A 19,150-nucleotide genomic window follows, 5' to 3' on the forward strand; every position below is an offset into this window, starting at 1 on the left:
TCGCCGGATTTCTGTTATTACGGTAGTTAGACGACGCGAAAATAACATTACGACTGTATTTTTATTCGCAAACTCGAAAAAATATTACATTAAAATTATAAATGTTGGTGAAAAATACACGTTCATTTTCGATGAATATTCAGGATTCATCGTAATTAAATATCTTACGTCTATGATTTCGTAAATTTCTATAATTTGTGTAATTATATTTTTTAATGTTAATTTTGTTTATTTATTATTCCTGCATTTAATTTATTTTGATTTTCTTAATTGATTTTACGATACTTAATGATAAATTCAAGTATCGCTGCATTCCAAAACAATTAATTAATAAATTTATAAAATGTGTCTTACAAATGCCTTACGATTGATACTGCGTTAATTGTCATTGCTCAATAATTTGATATACAATGTAATCGATACTTTATTGTACAATAGTTACGGATATTAAATTAGTTTCGTTACTTCCAGACTATAAGTTTCGAACAATTCCTTTTACGTTCTTTGGGAAACTTCTCAGTGAGCTCTTCTTGCGAGGTTTATTATTTATAGGAAATACTAAAAGGGAAAATTCATAAGAACAGACTAAGAATAGTCTCGTAATTAAAGGTTATCGAGCACACGAAATTCCTTTGATCTTCCGCCCGAAAAAATCTCGAGATTTTCTTCGCGTATGCTGTAAAAGAAAAAATAGATCCGGCCATATACATGTATGTATTTATAACACTTATACCATAAATAACTAACGGAAGAAAAATAAAATTATCTCTCCTTACATCACGCGAAGGCTTCCCGATCATCTTGTATACTTGTATACACAAATCATACACTCGGAAGGACGCGTAAGTTCGGGGGCGAATAATGCACAAGAAGGGTTTTAGTGGTGGTTTGTAGAACTTGGTTGAAAGAGGGGAAGGAGGGCTACTCGCAATATTCGGCAAAGTACGAGGAGCGAATAGACTCAGAGGTTCTATGAGCATAAGATGCTTGCCGAAGTAGGAAGGTGAATAAGTTCGCTGTGCGGATACAGGCGAGAGAAGGGATCGCAACGAGAAAATCAAAGCACGAGATAATGCCAGAATAGAGCAACTCGAATTATCGATGTATATATATATAGGGTGTGTGTAAATATATATATATATATATATATGCTCGTATGTATCCATTATATACAGATGTACTGTTGTACGTGACAACCGGTGTGTCATTATTATTACGAGCGGAAACGCGGAACGGAAGGACGAACGATCGACTCCATTTCGAGAGTAAAACAGGAAATAGATGGATAAACAAGATAATAGTATATTTCGTGTCGACTGATGTCGATCGATGAATCACAAATTCGTTATTTGTATATCTATCTGTTAAAGTTCTGTACATCAAACGTGTGCGATAATTGTGATAATTGTGCGTGAGCATCAGCGCACTTATCATAAAGATATAATAACGTATAAAATTATTTAAAGTAACAATCAATACATATTTGCGTCAATATCTGCTCAATTATCCGTTATTAAAATTTTATTAACTAAATTTTATTAGCTATATTAATTTCATCAATTATATTTTTAATCAGCAATATGTTGTAGAGATTCAAAGAGTCGATCGTCGTTCGTTCCCGCTTCCGGCGATGGATGTTGTAATGGCGAGGACATCGAATCGCCAGATCGTACGAGTTTTGGTTCCATTGAATTCTAGGGCAGATCGGAATCGCGTCAAAGAAAGTTTCAGAGAGAAGCTACTCAATGATCCCGGCAATTCTGGATCACTTCCAACAGCCGGAAAACTCAAAAATTGAATGGATTCTTTCCAAAACACCTTTAGAGAGACGTGAGTGAATTTGGGCTTTGATTCGATGTCCCGGTAACAAACGCAATTATGTTTAATTATGGTCTGACGCTTAGTGTGAGACGTGTTGTCCCTCTTTCACAGAGAAATGTAAAATCAAAAGGCAAGAGAGCACAGTCAAAGATCAAAGATATAATGCACGGTGGGGGTGGAGGGAGGATTTGCAAGAGGAGGCGACGAGAGACCTGCGGGGTGAGACACACTAGGCACGCGGTGCAGTGATGGCAAGAACATGAAATTCTGTGCTCTCCTACACACCGATCTCGGGTACTTTGTATTTGCTTTCATTTATCGAGTTTTTCCGCCTGTCTCGTTCTCAGTGTCTATGCGAGTAAACCTGGAAGTAAGTGATTAGTACCTCGCGTAAAACTATCGCCGATCGTCGATGACAGTCCGAGTCCTTTAATTGCTCTGCGTGATCGTTCAATTTGATCGATAAACACGATGTTTGCGAAATTCAAGAGTCGAGAATTCAAAAAATCTTTGAAAAATATTTAGGATCGAAAAAGTTTCGAATGTCAAGGCGAGAGATCGAATACATTTAATTTTGATCAGTATAAAAATATATATATATATATAATAAACACTTCGATATCTAAAAAAATTAGTTTTTTGATCATCTTACTTTTTTTATCGTTTCATATATTTCAATCATATCGGCGCGATTATCGACGTTCGGGACGTTTTTCGAGTACAGATATACAACATACATAGGCTCGTTGAATCAAAGGTCGAGCACGATTAATACGATTTGACGTAATCTGTCGGAACATTTCCTGCTAGGAAAAGTTCCGTCGCCTTTGATCCAAATTACGAGCCGAGAGGGTCTGGTGCAGACAGTAGGCGAGACGTGCCGAGGATCATTGCTGAAAAACAGCGATATCGCATGTGACGACAGCTGTCACGTGAACATTCCATTCCTCTGTCCTGTGTAAAACGTTCGTATATATATATTATACATATGTGACATACATACAGAGTGTATATAGGATGATCCGCGCGACCATACCGTTTTTCAGGCAGAGTTGTCGACTTTGTTACCGATAACAATAGAGAGAGAAAAAAATTGAAAAAAATTACGCCATTATCAAACAAATTATGCGTAACGACGCGACGTAAAATTATACCATATGTTCAACCGTGCGTTTTGTAATTATATCGTTGCATGAGCAGGCGCGTTAACTGTAATGTAACACAGATTGTACAGCAGGTGAATAATCTGAATTCTTAAATTTTTCCATTATCTGGCGTGCACCAACAAAGCTGTAATTATGCCATGAATGCGCGTTTAGTCGCGCGCATCATCCTATATAGGCGCGCATAGATAATGTGGCACGTATTGCAAGAGGCGAGGCCGCGGAACAGATGCGCTTATCGTACGTCGAACGGAGTCGTGTGTTCCGATCGTTCATGTATAGGCATTCGTGTGTGACAGTATATATCGTGGAGTGAAATAATGTTTCAGCGACATTTTTCTCGAATTTCCGCTGAGAAGTGGAACAGCTGTCCGATGGTGAATGAGAAGCGTCTCGAAGAAGAGCCGGCAGACGAGTCAATGCGTTTCTATCGACGGAAACTACATCGAGAGTCTGTGCACATTTGGAGCGATGTCGGCTAAATATATTTCATAGTCGCATAAACTGTTATCAAAGATTGTGCGACTTCAATTATATATCGTTGAACCAATATTTATGTTCGTAAAATTTTTATGACTCAAGAGAGATCTTGAGGAAGTTGAATATTTCAAAATTTACGAGTTTAAGTCAATAATAAAAAATTAAAATCTCGAGGAAGTTGACATTTTAATGAGATTATTAATTAATTAAATTATATTAATATTAATAGAAATATATTAATATAATATATTAGAGATAATATATAATAGATAATATATAATATATAATATATTAGATATAATATATTAGATATAATATATTAATATAATATATTAATAGAAATATATTAATATAATATATTAATATAATATAATAGAATATATTAATATTAATTATATTAATATTAATAGAAATTTAAATTTAAATCTAAAGAAATAAATAGAATATTTAAGGATTCAAAAATACGATAACATAAATGTTTGTAAAAATAAATGATCGATTTTTAATTAACATCGCTCCATAATGCCGCGGTCGATATAGAAAGGTGAGGAATAAAAATGAAATAAATATAAATCCTCGTTTTGTCGAGGAGAGACATTCTCGTGAAGAGTGGTTTTGTAACCTAGTTATAGTTGTAGTATTTGTGCTTGACGAGTGCCACCTGCACGAGTAATGAAATTGTTATTGACTTAAATAAAGTAATTCAAACTAAAGTGGCTCGTTGTTCCTGTTATCCGAGCGATGATGCTGTTATCGAACTAGAGAGTAACTGCACTCAAGTATATCAAATATAAATTATTTGCTATACGTGTGATGCGGGAATATAGGCGAGTATATTTCCCGTAAATGGCGGTGTTTTGGCTCGTGTTGCTGTTCAATGTAAAAAATGATTAGCAGAATATATGACGCAATTGAGAAATCACCTTTGCGTCGAGGGATAGCCGAGCACATCGGCCTCGTCAAAAGACGTATCGTTGTACGCGTCAATTAAGTAGTAGTATGTCTCATTGATCATCCCTTGCATTTTATCCGGCTGCATTTCGTATGTGGATAAAATATTATATTATTGTGTATACAATGAAAAATTTGATTTGTTTAATTATTAAAATATTAAAATCTAAAAGCAAATTATTAGAATCTTATGTCTAAAAGACCCAGTTTTTAAGTTTCACAAAAATCTTTGAAATCTTTACTGTTCAATATCGGAAAATCCGAGAGCCCTCAGCTCGCCTTTTAAACTCTGGTGTATAAAAATTCAGTTAAGCGCGTTTCATTGCGTAAAGTTTATCGGGTTGCCGAAAGGGTGCATATACTTGGAGTGTTACATTATCACGAGTTATTTCAAGTACGCGCACGTGCTCCGCGTGCAACCCCGGCGCTAAAATGGCTGCGAATCGGCTAAGATTAGAATCATTACGATACACGGGATCGGCGCCCAGTCGGATAGAATCTTTACGATTGCCGTAAAGCTTGTTCTCTTTCTCATTTCCGCCCGATCCCGGCTTCGCGAGTGCACACACACACACACACAACGAAACGCAACGCTTATCTCAACGCGATGTTCTAGCCAGCGGTACAAATTGCCAGTCGCAAATGCCTTTCCACACGTTCTTAAACGGTTAGTATCGCGGTGATCGTTCAATATCGTTTCCGCGAGAGTCCCCTCGACTATCGTAACATTAACAATAATAAGTATTCTCACTTGCTAGCTCGATAAGCGAAGATCTTAGATAGGTATAAAGTATCCTCCGCGACTCTATTTCAGTGACGATAAATTTTATAAGAGAGATGCGTAACAAAATTTTATTATAAAAAAAATTATATAAAAATTTAGAAATATTATCCCTCCACAAATTCGGGTACTTCGTACTTTCCCGAGCTTCATTACATATTTCGCATATACGCACGTACTAAATGCGCGAAGGGTGAAATTGGTCTCCGCGAATTTGCAACGAAGCGGAAGCTTCACGCGCGTCTTGGTGGTTGCAATTGCCTCATTTAGCCTGACTCTCGCATAGTTTGCATAGCGGTCAAAATGTACGCGTCTGCATTCGATTACTCGTCCGCGACGACGACGATGACGACGACGACGACGACGACGGCGGGGAGGGCTGGCGGCGGCGTTAACATCCTCCCCAATTCGTACACAATGCCGGGATCCTTTGACGTCGACGTTACGGGGTTCCGCGAAACACGTCACGTCGGGAAATACGTATCGGGACACTGCGAATACTAATGCTCCTCTAATGCATCGCACGGCCTGAATTCATAATAGACGCCAGGCGTCGCGTCGGCGAGATGAAGCACCCGCGTGCGTGAAGCTTCCGCGATTTATCGCGAATGTATGTGCACCGGAAAAACGCATCGAGCTCTTTGTTTTTAAAGAGATAAAGAGAAAGATACCGATAGAAGGAGAGAGAAAGATGCGCGCCCAGATTGTTATTTTGATTCCGTCTCATCTGCAAAATATCTAAAGCTATTTCTAAACAGGAAATACGCGATAAATAATTATTATTTTTTCGCTTGTCATAGATTGTAGTGACTCGAACGATATCCTTTGCGTACGTCGAAAATTGAATAAACCTTCCTTCTATCAACATTCAATCGCGTACGCTATGTATTCTCACGGTTGGAGTTTGAACATCATACAATCTGGCAGTCAAAGTTTCGGGTTGGATAAATTTCTGAAATAACAATTCTCTATCGTAATACTTGCGTTTGGAGAATTTCACGTGTTCCATTACGCTTCATACCTCTCATTATCATCCCCATGCTTTCTCTGCGCGTTGATAATACATAGCGAGTCGCTCAAAGGCGGGCAATGTGCAGAGAGAGAAAGACTCATCTTTACCGGTGCGAAATCAAGACGGAAGATCATTCGACTCGCCGACTGTGAAAGAGCCCTTCGTACATACATGGATATCAAACGCGAGGCTCACGGAAAAACCGAGTCCGACGAATGGCGAGCTGTCGTCGCGCCTTTATAGTCGGCGGTGAACGAAGTTCCGAGAGAAACGGGCGGAAACAAAGGTTCTCATTGAATTTCGCAGAGAGCTCTGATAAGGAGGTTTAAACGAAGTTATAAATTTCGACTTTTTCTTGCGCGTTCGGCTCGTATAAACCGGACTGGTCACAATGCTTTTACGAGTAGACGACTTTCCAGGTCGATTGCCATCGCTTTTTCACAGCACGTACGTGTCGTTTGCATTAGCCGGGGTTATACGGGATGATCGAAGACTCATGGAAAGCTCAATGAATTTTAGCAAACGGATTTTACAGATTTAACGTATTACAATATATTTCAATTTTATTTAATGCAATAATATTCCTCGTTACATGTCTCTATCTCTTTCTTTTTCTCTCAATACATCCGTAATTCACCAAGCAATTTTTTTTTTTTTTTTTTCAATTATCATGTATATTCGTTTATTAGGATTTGTAGGATTTGTAACAACCCGAATGTTTATCTTTTTATCCAGAAATATGAAGATAACATCGCATAAAAATTTTGGTCGGATAATGCGCTTATGCATTTTAAAAAAATAAATATGTTGCTGTTCGGAATGCAAATGTACGTGTGTTTGCATCGTCAAATATGAAGATAACATTGCATTTTTCTAAATGCAGATCTGTTTGCATCTGCATCGCAAAACGCTAAAATAATATCTCTGCACGTTCTATACATTGAAATCACGTTTGAAAATGGAAACATATTTTTTGATGTACACGATAAAATTATTAATTTTAGGTGATAATTAATTTGACGTATGTAAGATGTGTTATTTCATCGTCGTTTTAATTTTAATTTTAAAGAGAGAAAGAGAGAGGATATTATAATAACACAACATCACACTATCTTATGATTCATTAAAACAATGTGTATATGAAAATTTAGATTATGTTACATAATCTCCTCCTAATGTTTAACAATTTTCCCTAACGAAATGCAGCCATATTTCAACGTAATCATTTTAATAAATGCGGACAAAATGACATGGATGACGAGGCCGCGCCAGTGCATCGTGCACATTATAAATCATTATATTTGCTCTCTATTAAACTGATCAACTGATTATTTTCATTATTCTCAACATGTGATAATTGAGTATGGAATAATATTATCGTTTATTGTGCGCTGATTACGGCTTGTCTATATATCTTATCGCGAAAAAATTCCTCGAACAAATCGACGGGATTAATGCGATATTTCTGATTGAAGAACGCAGGTCTCGAGTTTGTGAAAGTCGAGTGAATCGATGTTACGGAAAACTGTATCGGCGCAACCGATGCGGTTTTCGAACAACGTTCGTAAATCCGGTTAATGACGGATGATCGGGCACTGACCTCGAGAAAATCCCTCACGGTAGTGTCGACCACCATAAGCGGTCGTTGTATCAGATGAACAACACCGTTGCGCACCGGGATGTTCGCCTTCACTATCTCTGCCAGCACCACTCCGGTTGGATGATTCGAATCGCCCATTAACGTGTTCGATTGAACGTAGACTGAAAATCGGACTATCAATTAGACATCGAGACACGAACGTGTCATTCGCTATTAAAGCACAAACACGTCCCTTTAACTGAACGCGATTGTTTTATTATACATGAAACTCTCTCGGGATGATGGGAATAGATTTATCTTAGTAAATAAAAGATCTGTCTTTGAATGATAATATCGTCTATCTGATTGTATTATATCGTTATATAAATAAATAAAAAAAGTAAATTTCCCTCTGAATTAAATCAATAAATCTTAATTATTTCGAATAATTAAGATTCTCAAAGAGTGTTCGAGCGATCATTATTACCTTTATTATGTGCCTTCAGGAAACTGACAGTGACTTTCAGATTGTCGGAAAATACAAGAGTTTTATACTCCGTATTGTCGGGCGTCGGTGCAGTAAATAGGACTTCATTGGGTAAAACGTGCCCGTCGATCACCTGCTTATCAATCTTCTGCGGCCTCGGTTCTGGCTGTAACAGAAAGGATGTCTGCTGAGATTGTCTCTGAAAAGAATCAATATAAAATAAAAAAATATTTAAATTATATAAAGGATATAAATTATGGAATTATCATTTTTATAAGAAATCTCTGACGGCTAAGCAATTTTCCTAAATTTTATTTGTACACTTTTCTTATTCGTGTAAAAAATAATATAATTTAATGTATAACGTATATGAAATGTAATAAGATTTCTAGAAAAAAAGTATCTACACTTCATTTTTTCTTTCCCTTTCTTTCCATTTTGCGGATCACTCTATATCGCACTGTATCCTTGTTACCGGATACACGCCATCCTTTCATCCGACACTTCAACCGTGCACAAAAGCACGAAGACCGCGTTGTCATGGCAACTTGATTTTCTGCGCGGACCACCAACTTTAGATGTCCTATCCTTGCGCGAAAGGACTGACTTCGGAGGAAAAGCCGGACGAAGACGAGGACGAAGATGCCGGTCTCGATATCGGCCGGAATTCTCGGCGGAAAGCGAGATTCTCGAGAAAGGAACTTTTCCAGATTGTGTCGTACAACGTCGTTACAACATATCTCTTCGCGTCCCTTTCGACACTTCCGGCCCTCTATTTTTCTTGCCTTTCCCCTGTGTATTTTCCTTTTTCCCTTCCTGTTTTTTTTTATTTTTTTTTTTCGACTCGAGTCCGACATATCGTACGTACAGGCGCGAAACTTTCGGTAATTTCTGACGAGATGGCTCGTTTAACTCCGCCTCGTTTTTACGCTCCAAGTTGGATTACACGGGCGAATGTTTATTGTACGTGGGAGTTCGGTGTTGAAAATTGGAAAAAAAAGCGGAATTCCGCGCCAAAGTACAGCGATGCGAGCATAATAAAATCCGGCCAGGGGAAGGATGATGGTGGAATGCGCGCGAATTTTATACAATGAAATTCATAATTTTTAATTATTTTTTATTTCCACCGGGGATTAATGGGCGTTTCTTGAAACTGTGTGAAAAAAAGTCAATTATACATTCTAACGCGTGAGATTTGTAACATGATACAATTGCAAAAACATCGTTAAAAAACACGTTCCCATGACATTTTCTGACGATAATATAATCAACAATTATTTTAATCGATATCTAACAACAAGGATATACAAAAAATAATAATTAGAAGATAGTATGCCCAGAATTTTTGTTGCGGATTATTGCATAAATTTTACAGCAATAATGGCGATTACCTATTTCATAAATATGGCTGATATTAGAATAAAAATTTTACAGCCGCAATGCAATATTAATTACTTCATAAATATACCTGATATGTAGATTAGATGATCTTGAAACAGTTCAAATAGACTCCATTTCGAAATATATCTAGCGTATTAATCAAACAATCGATCTGGTGCAGATGCTTAAAAGAAACTCACCTCCTTAAAGAGAGAACGCTCCATATACTTATATACATAGATAAATTTATATAGATAGAGAGTCGATCTCACGGTCAAGGAGATGGTGGATCGATTAAGAAAAGCGTTCGACTTTACATTCGCGACGCTCGCCATTGACCAATCATGGACGAAAAATCTCTTTGTCCCGATTGGTCGATCCGCGAAGCGCACTTGCGACGACAAGTGGAGCGCACCCTAAGTACGCGCGAATTACTCGCGATCACGTGACCGCATTTTCGTGACCGGTCAGTTCGCGCCGAGCGGTCACCGACGTTAAACGTATATTCGACTCGCGATCGCTCGGCGATTTCGTCGTCTCTTTATATCCGTTCCGAGCGTACCCGAGTGTTCGGGAGTACCGAATATAAAGACGAGTGATCATTTTTCACGGTCCATTACTTGGCCGATCGCAATTAACACGTATCTCGACGTTCGTAACCGATGTAATCCTTGCTTCGCGTTTCGCCGGAACAGTCCATTTTTTCGTTCGCTCGATCCTCGGATTATCCGTTCGCATCCGCTGATTGAATAATCCCGCTCGTCCAGGCGTCGTCGCGAGTATTATTCGATATTCGGAACATGGAGAACTCTCGAGGAATCGTCGAGATCGACAGACGATTTTGCTTTTTAAGCTACAATACGCGCACATTTTCCGTTTGCACTCTAGTAACCGTTACTCGCGACGCCATGATTGTCCTGTCGGAATTCACGTAGGTCGAGCCTTGCACGGAGCAAGTCGAGAATCTCGGAGGATCTAAGGGGCGGCGGATCGATCACGCGTCCTTTTGTCCGTTTTCGAGGAATTTCGCGTAAACGAGTGTCGGAATTTAACGGCGAGCGATTATATCGGTGCGATCGACTGCGATCTCTCGGCTCGCGTTTCTTTGGAAGAGTCCATTTTTTCACCCCGCGTCTCTTTTTGTCGCGAGTAGTCTATTCGATTCTCGGAACATGGAGAAGCATCGCGATAGATCAATCGAGACAAGATGCGATTTCGCTTTTGGCTACGATACTTTGATAATTTTCTTTTCCGACACCCGGTGCTCGCGCCCTCCGTAATCGCCCCGCGTCTTCTCGGATTTCACATCGATTGCCCAAGTCGAGAATCTCGGAAGATTTAACAGACGACAGATCGATTACGCGTCGCTTTGTCCATTTCGGGAGAATTTCTCATACAGACGAGTATCAGAATTTAATCGATCCGATCGACCGCGATTGCGATCTTCTCGGCTCGCGTTTCGCCGACGTTCGTGGAAGAGTCTATTTTTTTCTCGCGAGTAGTCTGTTCCATCCTCGGAACATCGAGAAGCATCGCGATAGATCAATCGAGACAAGATGCGATTTCGCTTTTGGCTACGATACTTTGATAATTTTCTTTTCCGACACCCGGTGCTCGCGTCCTCCGTAATCGCCCCGCGTCTTCTCGGATTTCACATCGATCGAGCGATTGCCCAAGTCGAGAATCTCGGAAGATTTAACAGACGACAGATCGATTACGCGTCGCTTTGTCCGTTTCGGGAGAATTTCCCATACAGACGAGTATCAGAATTTAATCGATCCGATCGACCGCGATTGCGATCTTCTCGGCTCGCGTTTCGCCGACGTTCGTGGAAGAGTCTATTTTTTCTCGCGAGTAGTCTGTTCCATCCTCGGAACATCGAGAAGCATCGCGATAGATTAATCGAGACAAGATGTGATTTCGCTTTCGATTATTTTCGATATTTTCATAATTTCGTTTTAATTACGATAGGCTTTTCCGGAACTTTACGTCGATCGAGCATGCGTCGTACATCTCTGAGTACCGAAATATCTACAGGTGACAGTTTAATCGATTCTTTAATCGAATGTATTCCTGTAAAATGTCAGATAAAGACGAAATCGCATCCCGTTAAAAAATATATACGCGCTCTTCGCGAGTATTGACTGAATGCCGAATAGATTTAAGGACGATCGTTTTATTCCGTGATTCGGCCTCTTTTTCGATGTCAATCACGTTTCGTCGGATTCGTGTCTATCGGAAAAACTTTGTTTACAAATACGTGAGTGTGATCAAAAGGTATTAGTGTGCATTGCGAATGGATTGAGAGGCATGGATAAACATCGAGGGATTGTTTTAATGGATTAATCGAGAACCGGATTACATAATGGATTAATAGCTGTTTACAATATTCGGGTGACAGTGAGTGTTTATATTTGTATTAATTTTTATCCTAAAAATTGCCCAATTAAAAAAAAAACACTCATATAAGTGAAGAATAAAATTTTTATAATCAATTGATAATTTTTCGACGGGCAATTTTTAAGATCACTTTTATCTGTACAAAAAAGACGATATTAATATGTTGTTATTCGTACAATTTGTACGTTGGTGTAATTGCGATAATAATTTTATGAATTTCTACGTAACGAGGATATAAAAGATATCGTGTGCGTGCTCGGTGTACTTCATCAACGTTGAGATAAATTTACGCGTGACGTCAGAATGTCGTACTCGTAACGCGACGTTTGAAACGTCTAAGTGCCACGTGTACGTATCTGCACGGAATAATTTACACCCGCTGGTAAAATGTCACATCGCGTAACGCTGCTGGAACACGATGTTCCGTGTGGGACTGTCGGTATGTTCGCGTAAATCCCGGAATGTCTAGGATCTAGAATAAAGATATATCGATATATCACAGGCGAATTTTTTCGATCCTAAATATACCTCCGTATCGATCAAATTTTAAATTAAATTTATTCTCGCTTATTTACACGTCAATCTCTAACAATAAATAAGATTACGAATTTTACTCGATATTCTTGCGGGTATCTTTTTTACTAATATTATAACCCAAACAAGGAACATAAACTTTTTTTCTTTTTTTTTTAAATACGCATCTTCCGCGTTACTTTGAACGAAGCGTAACAACTGCGATTGTCCTCGAACCTTTCAAAGTCGATCGCAGGGAAAGATATTAAAATCATCCCCCGGATGATCAATTTACGAAGGTTGCTAAGCCGCTTACCTTGAAACCCTCGTCAACGGGGATGAAGAAGGTAAAACGACCCTCCGCTCTGAAGACAGACTCCTTCTTTTCGATGACAATCCGTTGTCGGAAAGTACTAGAAAAAAAAAAGGTTAATTATGACGTAGTGCACGAGACACGCCTATAATAAGACAAATGAGAAAAGTTCGCGTATTTATTTACGTTATTTAAATGATTCTTGGCGCGCCAAGTTTTTGTATTTATATTCAAATCAGGGACTGCATTAATTGATGAACCGGTGTAATAATACTTTAAGGACGGCTTGTAGAATTCTTTGTTTGTTCGAGAGGATAATGATAATTAATGTAAAATATTTAAGCAAGAATTGGATATAGATCAGTTTACATCAAAAGTTAATATATTTCTACAATAATTTAATACATTTTGAGATTTATGGTATCATGAGTTTGACATTGCGCGCGAAAAGCACACTTTCGACCTATTAAAATATAAAATTAATAAGTAATTTGTGAATTAAAGTAATTTGCTCTGTAAAAAACATAATTTAATCTCAAAATTATAAATATCATCTTACATCGAAATAATTTTCTTTATACCATTATTTGATTATATCATGATTTTAATTATACGATATAAAAATTCATGAAAATAAAAATTTTTATTTTAATTCACAAATTAATTACTAATATAACGATACTTTTATTAAATTTAAAAGGCTAAAAATACTTTGTGCAATGTCAAATTCATGAATCTCGAATTGTTAGATTTATTAACTTTTAACACAGCTGATCCTCCTCAGTTCCTCCTTAGAGACAATGGATTTTTTATGGCATATTATCATTGTACGGTTCGAATATATTCGTGATATACATATATGAAAAGCTTGAAACATTTCAACTGAACAATTTAATAATAGTCAAAGATTGGAGAATCTATGCAATAAACAGTATCTTTTCGTGACGTTTGTAAAACGCGATATATGTTTAAAAAGGAATTAACGATCCGAGATTTATAAGCGCGAGAAGCACTTTCTCTCGTTTTTCCGAGCGCGATAAAGGTTCTCATTACTCTTCTATAACTGCCGGTAGACACTCCCTCTATATTTCTCGAAAATGATCGTTCGCTTACATCGTATAAATAAGGTAAAATTCGACGCTGATTTACCGAAAATAGTCTACTCACCGTACGCGATGATCGCCCAAATTGAGATTTTCGCTCTGGTTCAGGAACTGAAACGCGTTCGGATTGTAAATCGGCGTCTCCGCCGAATTGGATCGCACCGGCTCCAGCACTTCGTTTATAATATGCAGGACCTGGAATATAAAAAAAATATAGGAGAGATTATTAACAAAAATATTATAATTCCTAGAAGAATACAATTCTCTTAGAAAACAGCACGTTTCGTATTACATTTTTATAAATTGTATTTAATAAAGATCTTTTTCTCAAAACTAAAACGTATGTAATTAGCGGATGTAGGAATATTTAACTGAAGAAACCTCGGGATTAAGATTTAGAGTTTCGCTTAAATTTTGAGAGTCTCTGATCTAACTTGCGCGCAAGGACTGCGTTAATCTCGCCAAGTCGAACGGATCCATAAATCCGGTCGGGAAGACGAAGTGAGACAAACCGCCGTCAAGCTTGTGACGCGAACTCTGTGAAAATGAGGACACAGAAGAGAGAAGCGAAGATAAACCCTCCGAAGTGTGGAGGAAGCGGAAACGGGCCAAAGAGAGAGAGAGAGAGAGAGAGAGAAAGAGAGAACGGGAGTGCACGTAACGAGTATTTATCCTGCGGCGACGAGCGCGGGTTATATCGGGTCTGTCAGAAACATCTGACGCGCTTTAATAGTAAGTTCATGAAAGAGAGAAAAATATATTTATATATTTGTTTGTATAGATGCTCGCGTGCGCATGTGTATCTAGAAAGATAATGCACCATGAAATACTCTTCAGCAATCTCGGATAAGAGTGTTTCTCCGACTTTATTTGTCGCGATAAATTCAATTAAAAACTTATACAAAACGACAAATCTCCAATTATGCAAATTTTTATATTATTTTCGTAAAAAAAAAAAAAAAAAAAAAAAAAAATATTTTTTAAATAACATTTCACGATCAAAACCACAGAGACGAGAGATAGGGTAGTTTTTTTTTTTTTTTCACGCACTTTGTATAAGCTATTTCACGGGTGTCGAGTCGCGGGAAAGCGAGAAGATGTAGAAACTGTTACTCCCTTTGCGCATCTCCGTCGGGAATGCGGCAAACGCCATCGTTTACTGTCTCGAAAGGGAAAAAGTTCGTGACTAAAACGTTGCCGCTGCTATTTATTCGCTCTCTTCCGCGATCTCGTCCTGACTCTCTTATCTCACGAGGGATATCCCGTTTCTATAGCTGTTTACCTTCCTCTCCGTCCGGGAAAGAAAGGGAGAATGTAGGACGGAACAAGGGCGTTGGGAAACATAAGCGCCGAAGTTGCAGCCTCCCGAAAGATTTCGCCCGCGGAATATCGTTCAAAATATATTTTTATTGCTTCGTATTAATAGAAACATGTACATTTAACATGATTCTATTTATTGTTAATATTTCTTTAATCTTGATTGTTTTGATATTACAGTATGTGTGTTCTACTATCTTTAATAAATATTATTAAATTTGAGTTGCACAGAAACTGGAAAACAAAGTAACTTATTGAAATTCTCAGATAATAATAATTGAATTAACGTAACAATTTCATCATTAGCATCATTTTCTAATTGTTTCCATAGTTATCGTTAGAGTGCTACAGCAACTGCCTGACATCGCGAGAGTTGAAAATAAATTATATATATTTTAGAATCGTAAAATATTTTTAGGGTAAATCTTTAAAATTTTTAAAAATCTAGAAAGAAAAAAATTATAGATGTGACTAGCTTTGTAGAGCATATAATTAAATATCCGCGTGATCCATCCTGGCCGCGCCGACAGTTTTAATACGAAACATCCATCACGGTGTCTGTAAAGATGAGGGGGAAAAAAAGCTGGTAGCACGGAAAGTTAGCGCCTATGAGCTCTCCGAGAGGATAGAGACGGAGAGAAAAAAAGAACGAGAGAGAGAGAGAACGCGCGGGCAATGTGGCAGACCGTATGATAAGAGGAGAAAAAGAAAGACGGAGAAGGAACGTGTCCCATTTATCCAACGTAGTCGTAGAAAAAGACAGCGACAACGACAGACGACAGCGAGGGAGAAGGCGGGGAGGGGAGGTGGTGATGGTAGTGGTTGGCTAGAAATGAATCGTTTTACTCGCCGAGAATGAGAGAGGAAAGCGAAGTTTGTGTTCCTTACGGGATAAGACGAGCCGAGCCGAGCCGAGCCGAGCCAGGAGAGGGCCATTTATCTTGCTGCTCGCGGTCGCGAGTCATTCGGGAAAAGAGAAGATCGAACGCGTTCGCGGCAGTAAGAATCCTTAGTTTCTCACACGATTACCCTTATACGTCTGATTTTTCGCGTAACAACTAAATATAAGGAAGACGTTGAAATTTGAATACCCTATTACCTTTTAAAAATCGCGATAAAGTCTCGAGTAACAAGGATTCCTCGGGTAGAGATCCTCGCACCTTGCCACATCACATCTCATTCATATCTTCGGGAAGTATCGTTCGATCATATTAATTTCGCCTCCCCAGCTTCTCTCTTTGTTGCCTCTCAATTTCGCTCGAGCGGCGAAACCGCGACGACGCAGTCGGCCTACCGCGGGTGTATCGTAAAGTTAACGCTAATTAAACTTTACCGATAGTTGCGTCGAACCATTCGCGATCTCTCTAAGAGAGAGAGAGAGAGAGAGAGAGAGCTCCTTCTTAATCAGCCCGGCTACCAATATTCGCGGTCGTGTATGGTACACGAGGGTGCGAGTTATCATCTCGATGCACAGCAGCCCCGTGTGCTCGCGCTTATTCCTCCCAGACGCAAGATAATCACGATTTGCACGCGGTTAACGATGAATCTCACCTATCTTTACAATAAACTCGCGTGAATATGGTCTTGGTTTGAAGCGGATACTAAAATTGGCGCGAATCTCGACGTGTATGTTCTAATGGAAAAATACATATATTGCCACGTGACATATTATGATATGAGAGAATATTTTAATTTTGCTTTTATATCGTTACATTTTTTTTTTATCGTGGATGATTAATCTCCCTCTTTAAACGTTCTTTTGAGTCATATAATTTAACATTCGGCGTTTGCGACGCAAATTTTGAAAAAGAAAAGTCCTTTAATGAAATACTTACATTTTCTATAAATTTAGGAAAATAATGAACCCTCGGTTTCTCTAGTTAAAACGTTCCTGTGCGCTCTTCAATTAATGCCCGGAAATGTGCAAGAGGAAAACGAAGAACGGCAGGAACAGCATAGTATTTAAGTTTGCAGTTGACGTACGTTAATAATTTTATACGCGCGGCCAGTCACGGCTATTAAGTAATCAAATGCATTCTTTCCGCATGAATATTCAAGCCAAGGAGAGAGCGCTAAGGTAATTCCATGCAAAGTGAGAAATTCCAAATCCGAATTAGCTCCGCGCGATGCGAGTCATCGCCGGTATAGAAATCGCTCTAATTTTCATCCTCGGTTGCCGGTTTCTTGAGAAAGAGATAAAGTTCCGTACTTCTTTACGTTCAATTATCATCGCGATTTATAGCAAAGAGATGTTAAAAAAAAAAAAAAAAAAAAAAAAAAAACGGATAGAGTAAGAATCACGACAATTTTCCGATTTGCAAATGTTATTTTTATTAAAAACTAGAAATTAAGAGGGCTGATATGTTTTTGTAGATTGAAACGAGCATAAATCGATAAACGGAATATCATTAAAATCTTTAAAACGTGAAATCTTTTGATTATTTTAATCGATATTCGTTAATCTATAACGAAATCGCAGACGGAAATTGATTTTTTTTTTTTTTAAATCACACTCTGAGATTCATCGAATCGAATAGAAGGAGAAAGAAAGATATATGATTGGCTCTCGTGTATGATACAGATATTATTTTTATCTTATATATCTCTTCTCCGACTTTTATTTGATTTTTTCATCAACTTTTCATTCTATTTTTCACAATGAATTGTTTCATACATTTTTTTCTCTTTGTAGTATTTTAGCCTTTTTTTTTTTTTTTTTTTTTTTTTTTTTTTTTTTTTTTTTTAAATAAAATACCTTTTATTCTTTCACCACAAAAATTATTTTAATATTATTAACAGGTATTAATATTAGTTTCGTTCTCGCTGTGGATCATTTCAAATGGTTGCGTTTACATTAATATCTCTCGGATTTGTTTCATTTGAAAAAAATAATTTAAAAAGAAAATTAAAGGAGAGATTTTTATTTCCTTGTAAAAGAGATTTTGCAGTTAAATAATTGACGATTTTTCGTTCCTTATATCAACATCTTTTATTTAAAATATATTCAAGGTCAATCATGTTCAAGATTGCCTCTCCGTTATTTTAATACACATTTTTATGTCTTTGCAATTGGTCTATTCTTTCTCTCTTGACGGCAACATGAACTTTCCAGCCAAGTGACTACCATCTTTATTTCGCGTAAAGACCGATACGAAACGCGGCTTCGACCCACCACCTCTCGCGTTTTACTCCATCCCGCCATCCGCGAAAAACTTCATCCCTTTCTCGCAACTATTCCGCCGAGCGTCTCTCGCGGTGGCTGATTTTCAATTCTCCTCCTCGCGGACAAACCGGCTTCCCGGTGCACTCGAGCATCCCCGGCGTTCCTGCCCTCTCTTTTTCTCCTCGTCTCACGGCAACCCTTTCCGTCATTCCACCCCGGCATTTTTCCCCTCCATTAACCGTAACTCTTTAGGCGATTCTGCCGGCGTTGGTGTAGTTATTCGGACTGGAATTTCTTTAGATTGTTGGAAAACAGGAGCGCAAGGGACTTGCTCGAGGGGGTGGCCGCGTTCCAGGAACGTATAATGAAATCAAAATCCCCACCGTCTTTTGAGATTAAACACACCGTCTCTCTCTCTCTCTCTCTCAGGATGCGTCTCTTTCTTTTTGCTGCGCGCGATACGACGAACTTCGCTAAAATTACAACTAAACTCATTGCAATCTGTGAGTCTTCTGTTTTGTCAGATTATCAAATAAGTTTACGAATTAAATAAGACGACGTTATAGGATGAAACGGTCTTTACATCTCAGGGGGAAAGGATTTCTTAACGAGATTTGATGCCGAGACTGCGGGGGTGACTTCCCCATGCTTATAAGTCAAATAAAATATCATTTGATCGACAGGAAA

The 19,150-nt window shown here is 38.2% G+C and overlaps 1 protein-coding gene across 4 annotated transcripts in view; it reads right to left on the reverse strand.

Annotated features, from left to right (window-relative positions):
- The window catches only part of Fas1 (fasciclin 1), a 216,280-nt gene that overhangs the window by 33,402 nt on the left and 163,728 nt on the right, over positions 1-19,150 (reverse strand). For 3 of the 4 annotated variants that reach the window (XM_070293301.1, XM_070293311.1, XM_070293283.1), the window contains exons 4-7: positions 14,048-14,178; positions 12,884-12,980; positions 8,275-8,458; positions 7,809-7,969 (exon numbers count right to left, since the gene is read on the reverse strand). In XM_070293301.1, coding sequence (XP_070149402.1) covers positions 7,809-7,969; positions 8,275-8,458; positions 12,884-12,980; positions 14,048-14,178 — 573 coding nt within the window. The remainder of the gene's footprint in view (positions 1-7,808; positions 7,970-8,274; positions 8,459-12,883; positions 12,981-14,047; positions 14,179-19,150) is intronic. The other variant, XM_070293293.1, reaches the window with a different exon arrangement.

The sequence above is a fragment of the Polyergus mexicanus genome, unplaced genomic scaffold (assembly GCF_030449975.1).
Source record: "Polyergus mexicanus isolate NDT 795.1 unplaced genomic scaffold, iyPolMexi1.0 SCAF_1, whole genome shotgun sequence".
In the NCBI taxonomy this organism is placed as follows: domain Eukaryota; kingdom Metazoa; phylum Arthropoda; class Insecta; order Hymenoptera; family Formicidae; genus Polyergus; species Polyergus mexicanus.